This window comes from Ascaphus truei, chromosome 5 (genome assembly GCF_040206685.1).
Source record: "Ascaphus truei isolate aAscTru1 chromosome 5, aAscTru1.hap1, whole genome shotgun sequence".
Classification (NCBI taxonomy): Eukaryota; Metazoa; Chordata; class Amphibia; order Anura; family Ascaphidae; genus Ascaphus; species Ascaphus truei.
Window position 1 is genome coordinate 263732967 of NC_134487.1, and position 12763 is coordinate 263745729.

The 12763-nt window shown below is 41.8% G+C and overlaps 1 protein-coding gene across 2 annotated transcripts in view; it reads right to left on the minus strand.

Moving 5' to 3' along the window:
• Positions 1–2152: 2152 nt before the first annotated feature.
• Positions 2153–12763, minus strand: part of APBB3 (amyloid beta precursor protein binding family B member 3) — a 77789-nt gene continuing 67178 nt past the window's right edge. For both annotated transcript variants that reach the window (XM_075601949.1, XM_075601950.1), the window contains 3 exons: positions 7182–7297; positions 5072–5263; positions 2153–2937 (listed from right to left, as the gene is read on the minus strand). In XM_075601949.1, coding sequence (XP_075458064.1) covers positions 2713–2937; positions 5072–5263; positions 7182–7297 — 533 coding nt within the window. In that variant the 3' untranslated portion in view covers positions 2153–2712. The remainder of the gene's footprint in view (positions 2938–5071; positions 5264–7181; positions 7298–12763) is intronic.

Sequence of the window (12763 nt, forward strand, 5' to 3'; positions counted from 1 at the left end):
ATCACTCTACTGGATACACCACAATCCCAATATGATGCACTCAAGAACAAATCCTTTAATTACTAAAATATAACTTGTAATATTAAACCTAATATGTAAACATTGTGTAACATTGTAACAAATTATTAAAAGAATATAAACTGGAGACTCCCTAAAGTGCATACGGGACATAATAATAATAATAGTCATAAATAGGGTGGGGGCAGGGGCACAACCAAAAATTCATATTGGGCAGGCCGTCGTCCCGTAGCATTGCAACGTCATGACATCACTTGATGGTGCATTGTTATGGCAACGCATCGCCATGGGACAATGCATCACCATGACGCCGCAACATCCATGGAGGAGTGCTGCTCTCTTACAGAGGCCTCGCTCTCTCCCAAACCGGGCAATCAGTTTCATTGCTGTGGGGCCTCTGTAACTGCAATGTAATTCTTGGGGGGGTGCAAACGCACCCTTTCACCCTCCCCCCTGATTGTACTATTGGGGTGGGGAGCTGCACTGAAAAAGGGACACTATGATGTGCCGTAGCGAAACCACAAACAGTAATAATTGTAATGTAGATATGGTCTTGATCTACATATGGTGAAGTGCCAAATACTGTAATATACCCTACGTGAGAAAATATCTGTGGATCATTGAGTGTGTAAGAGAAAGTGAGGAATGAATATATTGTAGCCAAACAAGCTACATGTTGTGCTTAGATAGAGACAAAGTGTCTCTTATTGAATACCAAAACAGGTTATGTCAATTGTGGTGGCAACTGCCCAAATTTCCCCTGTATTAAAATATTTGCAACAGAGTCTAAAATGTATCAGCCTCACACTCTGTTAGGCTTATCCCTAGGTTGTAGTCATGATGTCACGACGTTTGACGTTAATGCTACCCGACGCGCGTTTCACTCATCAGAGCTTCTTCTGGGGTCTTTCTCATTATTATCAACTATTATTCAGTACCTCAGTAAAGAGTTAGGGAGAGCAACATTTGAAACCAGGCCTATAGACAGAAGTGATGCTGGTCTCTTTAGTATCCTCTGTGAAAAGGTCAACGGGGCCTACAGTGCTCACTCCTCCACCAAGGCGGGCTACCTGTTAAACTGCAGCCCAACGTGTAAAATATGTACAGTACGTATAGAAATAAGGAGCTATAAAATATGAAACATATAAAAGATCTCAAATATTAGCACTTCTGTCATTCTAAGAAGAGACTTGTGTGATCTGTTAAGCTGCATAACAACTGCATCTATTAGCTGGTGCATTAAAAGGTATCACAATTGACATGGAACATATTCATACACAGTACACATTTACCTATATTTGCTAATGCACCGGTGATTACTAATACCTGGTGTGGCCTGGGACCCTGAGGAGACGTCTAAGAACCACTGCTTTTGAGCCACAATTTATCTTCAATGTATGTAACTATGTAGATGCATAATGTAATGTCTCTGACATGGTGTTAACTATTGATGAGGATCGTGCGCAGGTTCCGCCCCCCTCAAGCTGCAGTCACCGGATTGGGTCTAGCTTCTCTCCTGCCTGCAGGAGTAATCCTGCATCCTATTCATCACTCCTGCTATTTAGGCTCAGCCTCTTCCACCAGGAAGTTGGCTGAGCATAAACTTCTTGTGATGTCGTGCTGGTCACAAACACTCTGCCTTGCCTTGTCTCGTATTGCCTTGCCTTGTCTTATCCTGCTTTTGACTCCGCTGGTTTCTCCTGCCCTCGGCTTGTGACCCCGACGATCCAGACCTCTCCAATCCTCGACCACGGCTATTGACCCCTTCGGTCCCCACCTCCAATCCCTGACCTCAGTTAGTGACCCCTATGATCCGCACCTCTCCAACCCTGACCCGGCTACACAACAACGAACGTGCACACCGGATGTGGTGTTAAGGATATCCCTGCTTCAGCACAAGGTTGCTCAGTCAGAATGACTGAGCCACTCATCGAGCCACCTGTGCTGAAGCAGGGATATCCTTAAAACCTAACCTGCTGGTGGTGGCCCTTGAGGACTGGGAGTTGGCCACCCCTGCATTAGCAGTACAGATAAAGCAAATAAATGTGTGTGTATCTATGCTGTTGATGGCTTTTTACCAGCCTCTGTTAACCCTTGAAATGAATAAAGTCAATTACGCCAACACACATTGTGCTGCAATGCTCCAGCTTTAATAAGAACAAAGCCACTCGAAACTAGTGGTGCCATCGAGTATTTACAATCAAAGCATATTTTACAGTGCAATTCTACTCCTTAAACATTAGTAGGGATTAGCAACCTGTTTTACCGTATCTATTGCACTAAATAAAGTTAGTAACATAAGCTTATCTTGCACATTGGTTCCCTCTAACAACACAATACTCTATGTTGTACGTGACATATAACCATTAAGGGGTTTAAGCATAATAAGAAGGCTACCAAGGCATGTACAGGTTATAGCTTCTCCATAGATCATCATCACCAATAGTTGGCTTCTTCTATATTTTGATCCCGCGTCTCTTATTTCTTGCAATCATAACATTACTGATATAGCATTTAGCTCTAGGTAGGATTTCAGCACCTGACAGCTCCTAGAATGAAGTAGATATATTAAACATATTTAGTTAGTTTTGCGACTACAGAAAAACTAACAAACCTTCTAAAATATCTACAAAACAGGCAGTTTGCTCAAAAATAAGGATCTTTCTTGCATACCCATCGTCCCCCCTGACTAATCTACGGGGTGTGCATAACGTGTTTCTGTTTAAATGCTTCAAAGAAAGCCATGACTCCTCTTCTTTTACTTGCTCCCGTCCCTTTCTGAAGACTGTGGCCGGAGGAGGTGAAGGGAGAAATTGGAGAGTCCACGGATGTTGTCCTCTTCATTTTCAGGAGGGATTTTCCGGGGGCCTTTGTCCTTACCCGTGAAGATGAGGCCACCAGACACTTTTGGTATTGGACCTATAAGGAAAGAGATGTACGTCTTAATCATGCGGCCAAGACTCTCTACTTATCAAGGAGAATCCCTGATATTGCTAAAAATGTTTTTGTGACGGGGTATTTTCCCTGTCTAAAGGCTTTACAAGAAAAGCCAAGCTCTGGCTTCTGCGTCCAGCAGGGGGCTGGTTAATCTCAGCATGGGGCAATTAACCAGCTTCCACCTGGCTCATTAACAGAGATTAAAAGCCTACTTGACAGCAGTCTCTTGTAATAGTTTGTAATATGCAGAGCATGTCTTAAAAAACAGCTTATTGAGTTCAGTTTCATATTAAAAGTGAATACCTTATTTATTGATGTGATTAAAAAAAAAAGTACTTTCTCAGCCAAGATTTAGTCCGGCTTCTGTAAATCAGATTACGTCAGACAGCTACGTTGTAGATCCACTTGTAGCTTACTATATTCATGATTCTGTTGCATATACATTAAACGGTTATAGTTCTGATTGGGGCATTATCGTACAGAAACTCCCATTGAAGTTACAGGGAGTTTCCGTATCAATAGTGCCCTGATTGGCACTACAGCAGTTAACTACGTCTGTTTTTCTTTCCCTTTTGCCTTATAGAAATTCTTACATCATCTTCCTTTCCCAGCAAAATTTCACTTAGGATTCTACAGTACAGTACTCAGTTCTCCTACAGTAACTGCAGCTCATTTTGTATTCAAGGAACACGAAGACCAAATCAGTTACTTCTGTATCATTTCTAATTGATATCACTGTACAGACACACAATGATGTACTACAAACTGTTGCAAGTACTATTACGTATTAGCACTGCATACCTGATCACCAGTGTCTGTGTAAAGAGCCAACAAGTAGGAAACATGCCATCTTAAAGCAGCAATTTCCCCTTACCATTCCCCCCTTGTTTTCTACAGGAGGGGAAGTGGTGGGTTCCGAACCGTACTATTTTCAGCCGCGGGGACCATCCCCTTCCTGAGATACCCCAGTGAAGTTACCAGTATTAATTCCTGGTGTGGTGGGGGACTTTAAAGAGGTCGAACCCCCATTAATTTGAGCTCCGTGGAACCCCTGCTTACGGAAATACAGATATCCATATGGGGGTGCCGTTAGCTGCTCCGCTCGGCCAGCAGTGTTCAGGAGTTTCAAAGCTCCCATGCCCTGCGGGCCAATAGGAAGCCGTGACATCATCCGGATTGGCTTCCTAATGGCCCACGTGATGCAGGAGCTTTAAACTTGCACTAGATTCCAGCACCCCCTCCAGAGGTAAGTATCTCCGAAAGTAGGAGGCCCCCGGAGCTGAAATGAATGGGGTGCAGCTCAGGAGACTCCCTGGTTCAATCCTGTGTTAAAAAAATTAAAAAAAACAATCACCGGCTTGGATTGCACCTTTAAAGGCCGTACAATAGGAAGCTGCAACCAATGACATTCCGGCTTCCTACTGGCCCACTGATTTGTAGCCATTTTGTTTCCCCTGGAAGGAGATATAAAGCCCCTCTGCACAGGCCCCGCAGGTAAGGTCCCGCTGCACAGGTAGGGCCCGGGGGAGAAAAGAGAGAAAGGGGCCCTGCAGAAATGCCGGAACACTGTTCTGAGGACAGGTGGTAGTATGGACGGATGGCCCTAACAATCTGGGCCCTGCTGCAGCTGAACCGGCTGCACCTATGGTGGTTCCGCCGCTGCTTCCCAATGACTTTGCAACCAAAAAAAAAATATGTCAATCTTCTTAATTCACTTTGGTCCTAGTAAGGATTACACACCTTAACTCAAATGTCTTGATTCCTAGAAAGTAATGGAATGATCCCCAGACTTACTAAACTAATGAATTGGCAGCAAGGTCCTTATAACTTAGCACCATTTAGTGTATTATATACAGTACATTTATGAAACTAGAAGTACTACAAATTAATACAGTACACAAACCTTCAATAGCCTACTAGACATTTGTCTAACTAGCACCATTATACTGTACTGTATATACATGTCACTCTTTCTTCTGTTTTTCTCAAACTAGTCCCTCATGTTGCTGTGTTTAATAAATGGACAATGGCTGCTTGCCATCTTGGCAATGCCTGGTATAAATGATAACAATGTAATAACAACAGGAGCGCACAGATATTACACCACAAAACTCACCATGCAGGCTGCCTGGACAGCTTCAGAGACATTCCCTGCATCTGGTTCACACCAAAATACAGTGCTTTGGAAGCGTTGCTTTCCCACATCAACAATTAGTGCAAAAGTGTGAGGGTCCTTCCCAATCCCCATGAATGTCACAAAGCGAACTTCACATTGCCAGATAGGGTCTTCTTCTTCTTCTTCACCACCCTGAAGAAAGTACAACAGATAACTTATTATTTCAGTGCCAATGATGCCTCAATGTTCTTTTGCCTCGCTAGACGGGGACAGACCCAATGGCCATAAAGTTAAGAGGAATTAGAACACAGCAAATACATATTAAAAGTATCTCTGGAACTGTGGAGTTCGCAGTGCTCAAAAGAAGTATTCTGCTCCGAGCAGTGTCACCTAGGTGGCCTTATCATGTTACCTCAACACCAGGGCCTTTTTGCTTAGTTCTGGAGGAAATTGTGACCACAGATTCAAGTGAGCTGAGATTGTTATCTGTACCGAAGAGGGGTTGATCAGTTTGCATCTGAAGACGTGATTACTACACTACCAATCCTGTGATCCCAGAGCCAGAACTTGACCACAGAACTGGCATGCAAAGAGTTATGCGTTGTCCAAAAAAACTAATATCCAGAGAACAATATATTGCATATTTAGCCAAGTAAAATCCTGCATTCCCATTCTAAGGCTGCGTTTACAGTAAGTTCGCGCACGTGAAACGGAGTGCATGGCGTTGAGCGCGCCTGTCTCCCAAGCGATGTGTGCACTTTGTGCACTTTTAGATGGAGGCAATGCAGATGTGTGGCGGAGGCATGGCGGACACGTCACCATGCTGGTTCACCCTCATTGGCTGAACCGCTCACGTGACGCGGCCGCCTCACAAAAAAACCTAAATTTTTTGTCTTTTGAAAAATCTGCCGCGCGGTCAGTCTTCATCGCGCCCGCGCTCACACGCACTATGGCTGGCCCGATAAAGCTGCTGCACTTTCTTCGCGCGCTCACCTCAGGCTTACATCCACCATCACATTAATGTCCTGAATATAATTACAGTTAATGTTTCTAATGGCATTGATTTTAAAAGAAGGATGAGTGTGTTTGCCATGATATGAGGTATTTCTCCAGACTGCTGAGTCATGTACTGTATATTATTGCTGTACCGCACTGCAGTGACTTCTCAGGCCAGTAACTGTTGCCCAGTAGGCTTAGTGAGTGTAGCAAGCTGTTTTTCATTAACGTTTGCCACCATTACTTCAACAGTGCAGGTTTCTTCCTAAGCAGCAGGTATTTAATGTCCAGCTCTAAAACCAGCATTACAGGGAATCAATCCACTATTTTAAATGTATCCACTATTACATTATGTACTAGAGATGCACAAAAGTATCCCAGTTTTCTTCACAAAGAGTTCTGCAAATGTTGGAAACAATTAGCAAAAGCGCAGATTGGTCCATGTTTACCAAGCAGTGCTAAGCCATGAGATGTTACGCCCCATTCATTTTGCTTCAAGTGAATGGGCTGTGGTGTGTCTCACAGTGCAGTAAGGTATTTTTTAGTGCTGTAAGACTTCTCGTGGCTTAGCCCAGTTTAGTAAATCCGTGCCCTCCACCTTTTTGCTTTTTTTTGTAGGGTATCTGGAAAGTTAAAGAATTTTAGGCAAATTTCATATCAATGGCATTTTTGGATGCGGGGGGGGGGGGGGGGAGATTTTAAATCTATTATTGCTTGAAGTATTTTTTTAGATGATTTCCATTGTCAAGACTTTTTTAAATTCAACATCGAGGATATATGGGTACATTTAAGACAAGTCCACGAATCCTTTCCAAACTCTTCCTCTATATTTCCCTTTCAATATACCATGAACCAGCTTCCCTGTGCCAGAGTACATTTTAGACCCACTCATTTGAAATGGGGCTGAGCTCTTCTCTAGCACTGGGAAGAGGTCTCGTCGCATATTAAATAGGGGGCCTGTAATACTGTCGGCTAACTTCCAAATGCTGGACATTAATGGCTATAACTTATAGAGCTGGAAATATGCTGGATCTACAACATTGACTTGAACAGGTGCAATCTTCTTCAGAGCTAATTAATAAGTAATGGATCCCTGAAAAATATTTGGTCTTACATCTTTCTGATGCACAGTCACCAGAGTATCAGTTACGTCAATGACAGCTGGTTTCCACTGCTCCTTCTGTGTGTTGATTGTTACATTTTCAATTGTCTCATTCAACACATCCATTCCTACATAGTCAATAAGGAAGAGAAAGCACGTGCATTAGTACAGATAATGAAAGAGTCGTGGGTGTTCTCTGCAGATAGTATACAGTAAATGCCACAGGCTACAGTTACATGAGTGGAGATGTTTAAAATGTTGCGGAAGTACTGTAAGCAAACCAGGTGAAATGTGCCTTTATAGTTTGTGAAAAGTGTTGCAAAAATCTGCAAAGTTTGCACACACACAAACATCAACGTTTAGTTCACATGACTAGAGATGGGCAAATATTTTGGGCGAATTTGGATCCGCAGCAGATCATCCGGTTCCTTTGGTCCCCGGATTTCAGCAGATCAAATCCCAAAAAGGGCGAGTCGCGTTTTGCGTATTTTTTCATTATTATTATTACCAATATACTCCATGGATTCCACAACCCGTGGACGGATTTGTAGAATCCAATCTGTGGATTCAGCAATCTGTTGGTGAATCCTTAAGAATCCGCCTACGAGTTGCTGAATCAGCAGATTGGATTCTACCTATCCGTCCACGGGTTGAATCCAATGGCGGGTTTTTATTAATCCGCATAGATTAAAACCTGACCAAATCTGTTTGCGGATTGTGGGGGAAATGCGAGAAAATCCGGGAAACGGATTTGGGTGGATTCACCCATCTCTACACATGACCCTTTATATTCTGCAATTTCTGCCAAATGATAGTGAAAAGTTGTGAAATTGTCACCATTTTGAGCCCTCTGAGTATTTGCTAATTTCAAGAAACCATGACATTTAAGTGACATCACCCCCTGCCCCCCAAATTTGTGAAGCACATTTAAAAATCCTCCGCTGTGCACAGCAAAAATAAAAAAAAAACACATGTCCATCTGTTGGTCATTCACAGGTCTTACAAACCTACTTTATTGACTGAGGGAAAAAAGGGGGAAAGTTTGCGCCAAAAAAGAAAGAATTATCCTACTGTTCAATTTGTGGTTCCAGTCCTTTCCACAGAGTGATTTCGCTGCCTGAGTCTTTCAGAGGTTATTCACCAACCTCTGTATGGATTTGAATAGAAAAAAGGGGTTGAATGTCCTCGGGCGCGTCACTCTGCTTGCGGCTCCACGGCGTGTATTTTATGCAAGGCAAAAGAGAGAGAGAAGGGCCACAGTGAAAAAAGACAGCTCAAAATTTTGCACACTTTTTCATCAGGGTGGAGGGAAGGGGGGGGGGTGGTTGCGAGGGGTGAGAAATAAAGACAAGGGATGGCTATTGTTAATTCAAACTTGTTGACTGGGGACACACTCACATTAAAACTCTCAAAACTTGAATTGGTATTTCCTTCTCTTTTTGTAGTAGGTGTCTTCAACAGATGTCTTCTCTTCTATGTGCAGGTAGATGGGTTGAGGCCGAGGAGATGCCTTCTAAAATCTTCCTTAGTAAAAAATAAAGGGAAAAAATAGTGCAATACAATTTATTAACGAATAAAAACTTGAGATTTAAAACTTACAAGCGACCGATCAATTCGAGCATAGGAAGGAGATGCCGCCAGGTTCCACAATTGATCCCTTTCTGGGCAGTGATGTCCTGTATCGGCTGGTTCCCACTTGGCAGATGTATGCTGTCTGTGGCTTGGGTTGCAGGTAGCCGCAGTGCGGATGTCCAGAGCCCGTGCACAGGCTATGTCCTCCCCCTCCGGCTGCCTATCTTCCCCGTGCAGACAATTCCAGGCTTCTCTGCTCCGCTGTGCATGCGCATGCGCAGACGGCGAGACGCTGGGCCAGGGAAATCAGACCTCCTCACTATGGTGGCTTGTAGAGACCAAAAAACGTCAGACGCGTTTCGCCAGTGCTTCCTCAGTGACGTCAGCAGCTTCGGGGTAGCAGTAGTCTTTTATACCTTGTGGAGTCTCTGATCTTAACCTTTGCATTGCTGGTTTTGCTCTGACTGATTATCATTCCTTTTTCAGCCAAAAGTACACTATTACATCAATATACACAATAAAATTAAAGTGTTACACATTTACATAAATTTAAAAACAGGTGGCATATTTAGAAAACCTTTATTAGTCATATGTCTCCTGTAAGTTTAAAAAGGAAGTCTAAGAATAGAGATCAATTGCGTATTTGAGATAGAAGGATAGTTAAAACCTATTAAAGGTTTTTACTAATCTTGTTTGTATTCCTGAATTTAAATGAAAGTCTTCGATGAGGGAAATATTAAGAACATAATTTATTTAAGAATGTGAGTGGATAACTAATTTAATAATTTTAAAACCATGGTTTTTTGAAGATGCCATCTGCTTCACACCAATTCTTTAACCCGACGTTTGCAATAAATACCTTATAATAACTACTATTATTTTGACATGCTAGATGACTAATAAAACATATGTATTGAGTCAGAGTCTTTATTTGTTTGGAAGGATATTTTTGACATTAAGGGAGAAATGCGGTGATTTCCATGTCTAGATTTAACCCCTTAGGTGCCAGGGATTGGAGTGTGAAAATCCAGAAGGATTCTCTTCTATTCATTTTCCTAATGTAATCTCCTCCCCTCCAGTCAGGTTTAACAATTTCAATCCCAAAGAATTTTAGACAAGATGGGTTTTTGTCGTGTTTGATTTTGTAATGGTTTGAGACACTATGCGTCTCTAAACCATTGCATATATTTCTGATATGTTCTCCCAATCTTGTTTTTAATTTCCTTATTGTTCTGCCCACATACTGTAGGTTGCATCCACATTGTAGCACAATAAGGAAATTAAAAACAAGATTGGGAGAACATATCAGAAATATATGCAATGGTTTAGAGACGCATAGTGTCTCAAACCATTACAAAATCAAACACGACAAAAACCCATCTTGTCTAAAATTCTTTGGGATTGAAATTGTTAAACCTGACTGGAGGGGAGGAGATTACATTAGGAAAATCAATAGAAGAGAATCCTTCTGGATTTTCACACTCCAATCCCTGGCACCTAAGGGGTTAAATCTAGACATGGAAATCACCGCATTTCTCCCTTAATGTCAAAAATATCCTTCCAAACAAATAAAGACTCTGACTCAATACATATGTTTTATTAGTCATCTAGCATGTCAAAATAATAGTAGTTATTATAAGGTATTTATTGCAAACGTCGGGTTAAAGAATTGGTGTGAAGCAGATGGCATCTTCAAAAAACCATGGTTTTAAAATTATTAAATTAGTTATCCACTCACATTCTTAAATAAATTATGTTCTTAATATTTCCCTCATCGAAGACTTTCATTTAAATTCAGGAATACAAACAAGATTAGTAAAAACCTTTAATAGGTTTTAACTATCCTTCTATCTCAAATACGCAATTGATCTCTATTCTTAGACTTCCTTTTTAAACTTACAGGAGACATATGACTAATAAAGGTTTTCTAAATATGCCACCTGTTTTTAAATTTATGTAAATGTGTAACACTTTAATTTTATTGTGTATATTGATGTAATAGTGTACTTTTGGCTGAAAAAGGAATGATAATCAGTCAGAGCAAAACCAGCAATGCAAAGGTTAAGATCAGAGACTCCACAAGGTATAAAAGACTACTGCTACCCCGAAGCTGCTGACGTCACTGAGGAAGCACTGGCGAAACGCGTCTGACGTTTTTTGGTCTCTACAAGCCACCATAGTGAGGAGGTCTGATTTCCCTGGCCCAGCGTCTCGCCGTCTGCGCATGCGCATGCACAGCGGAGCAGAGAAGCCTGGAATTGTCTGCACGGGGAAGATAGGCAGCCGGAGGGGGAGGACATAGCCTGTGCACGGGCTCTGGACATCCGCACTGCGGCTACCTGCAACCCAAGCCACAGACAGCATACATCTGCCAAGTGGGAACCAGCCGATACAGGACATCACTGCCCAGAAAGGGATCAATTGTGGAACCTGGCGGCATCTCCTTCCTATGCTCGAATTGATCGGTCGCTTGTAAGTTTTAAATCTCAAGTTTTTATTCGTTAATAAATTGTATTGCACTATTTTTTCCCTTTATTTTTTACTAAGGAAGATTTTAGAAGGCATCTCCTCGGCCTCAACCCATCTACCTGCACATAGAAGAGAAGACATCTGTTGAAGACACCTACTACAAAAAGAGAAGGAAATACCAATTCAAGTTTTGAGAGTTTTAAAGTGAGTGTGTCCCCAGTCAACAAGTTTGAATTAACAATAGCCATCCCTTGTCTTTATTTCTCACCCCTCGCAACCACCCCCCCCCCTTCCCTCCACCCTGATGAAAAAGTGTGCAAAATTTTGAGCTGTCTTTTTTCACTGTGGCCCTTCTCTCTCTCTTTTGCCTTGCATAAAATACACGCCGTGGAGCAGCAAGCAGAGTGACGCGCCCGAGGACATTCAACCCCTTTTTTCTACTTTATTGACTGCAGGTGTCTCCTTAATGATATGCAAATTAACACATTTGTGTGTCAGCTTTAAGCTTCCAATCCATTTCAACATTGATGTTTCCCTAGAGTCCTGGGGAAGTGTAGATTCGTAGTAGGTTATTATACCAAATAGAGGACCATCATAAGAGTTCTTAATCAGTGGATTAATAATGTACTAAGTTTTTAAGTACACATGGGTCTCTTCTTCAAGTGTTCTAAACTCGAAAGATACTATTTTGTCCTCTTTAGCCTTGTCTGCAGTTGAACCAGTCTATGACGTGACAGTTGCGCGAAGCAGGTTTTGGGGACCTGTGCAAGATATGTAAGTGCGCTCAGACGTTTATTACTGTATTTTAATTAACTACAATTAGTTAGACTGTTAGAGAACTCCTACCTGCCTGACAGGGAGTGTTTGACTTTGATGGGCCTAGTCATTACAATGGGTGAATCGACATTTCGAACAGTAAATGGCAATATCACCTGCACAAAAAAATGCAATCACACATAATTTCCATTTTTATTTCTATTTTTAACAACTCTTAAAGCTGCAGTTCAGTCAATATCCTGCATGTGTGTTATTTTTTAATAAATCAGTTCTGTAGTAAGAAAAAATACTTTTAGCATTTTCTGTTTTAAAAAAAACACCTTTGAAAGACCAATTTTCTTGTATTCTATTTTAACAGCCATTTGCTAAGGCACTGCCCCTTCATGTCCTGTCACAAGCCCTGGCACACCCCTTTGTCAGCCCTGCCCTCCCTCTAGCACTCAGTGCAGGATTGCTCATGAATATTCATGAGCTTCCACTGAGGGAGTGAAGCAGAATATAAACAGATCCCTTCACTAATTATGTCACCAAATTTCGCCTATCAATACATGGAGAACTAATTGACCGGCAGCTATACAGCTCTTTAAATCATTAGAGATTGCACACATGAAACTATTGAAGTAAAAAAAAAAAAAAAAATTAAAAATTAAAAAAAAGACTGAACTGCAGCTTTAACTGGGGGTCTTCCATTCTCTGACAATACGAGGCATTACTCAGGTATCCTAGAGACATCGCTGCTGCTCACTTCCTCATTGGCAAGGCAACCATTAATGGCG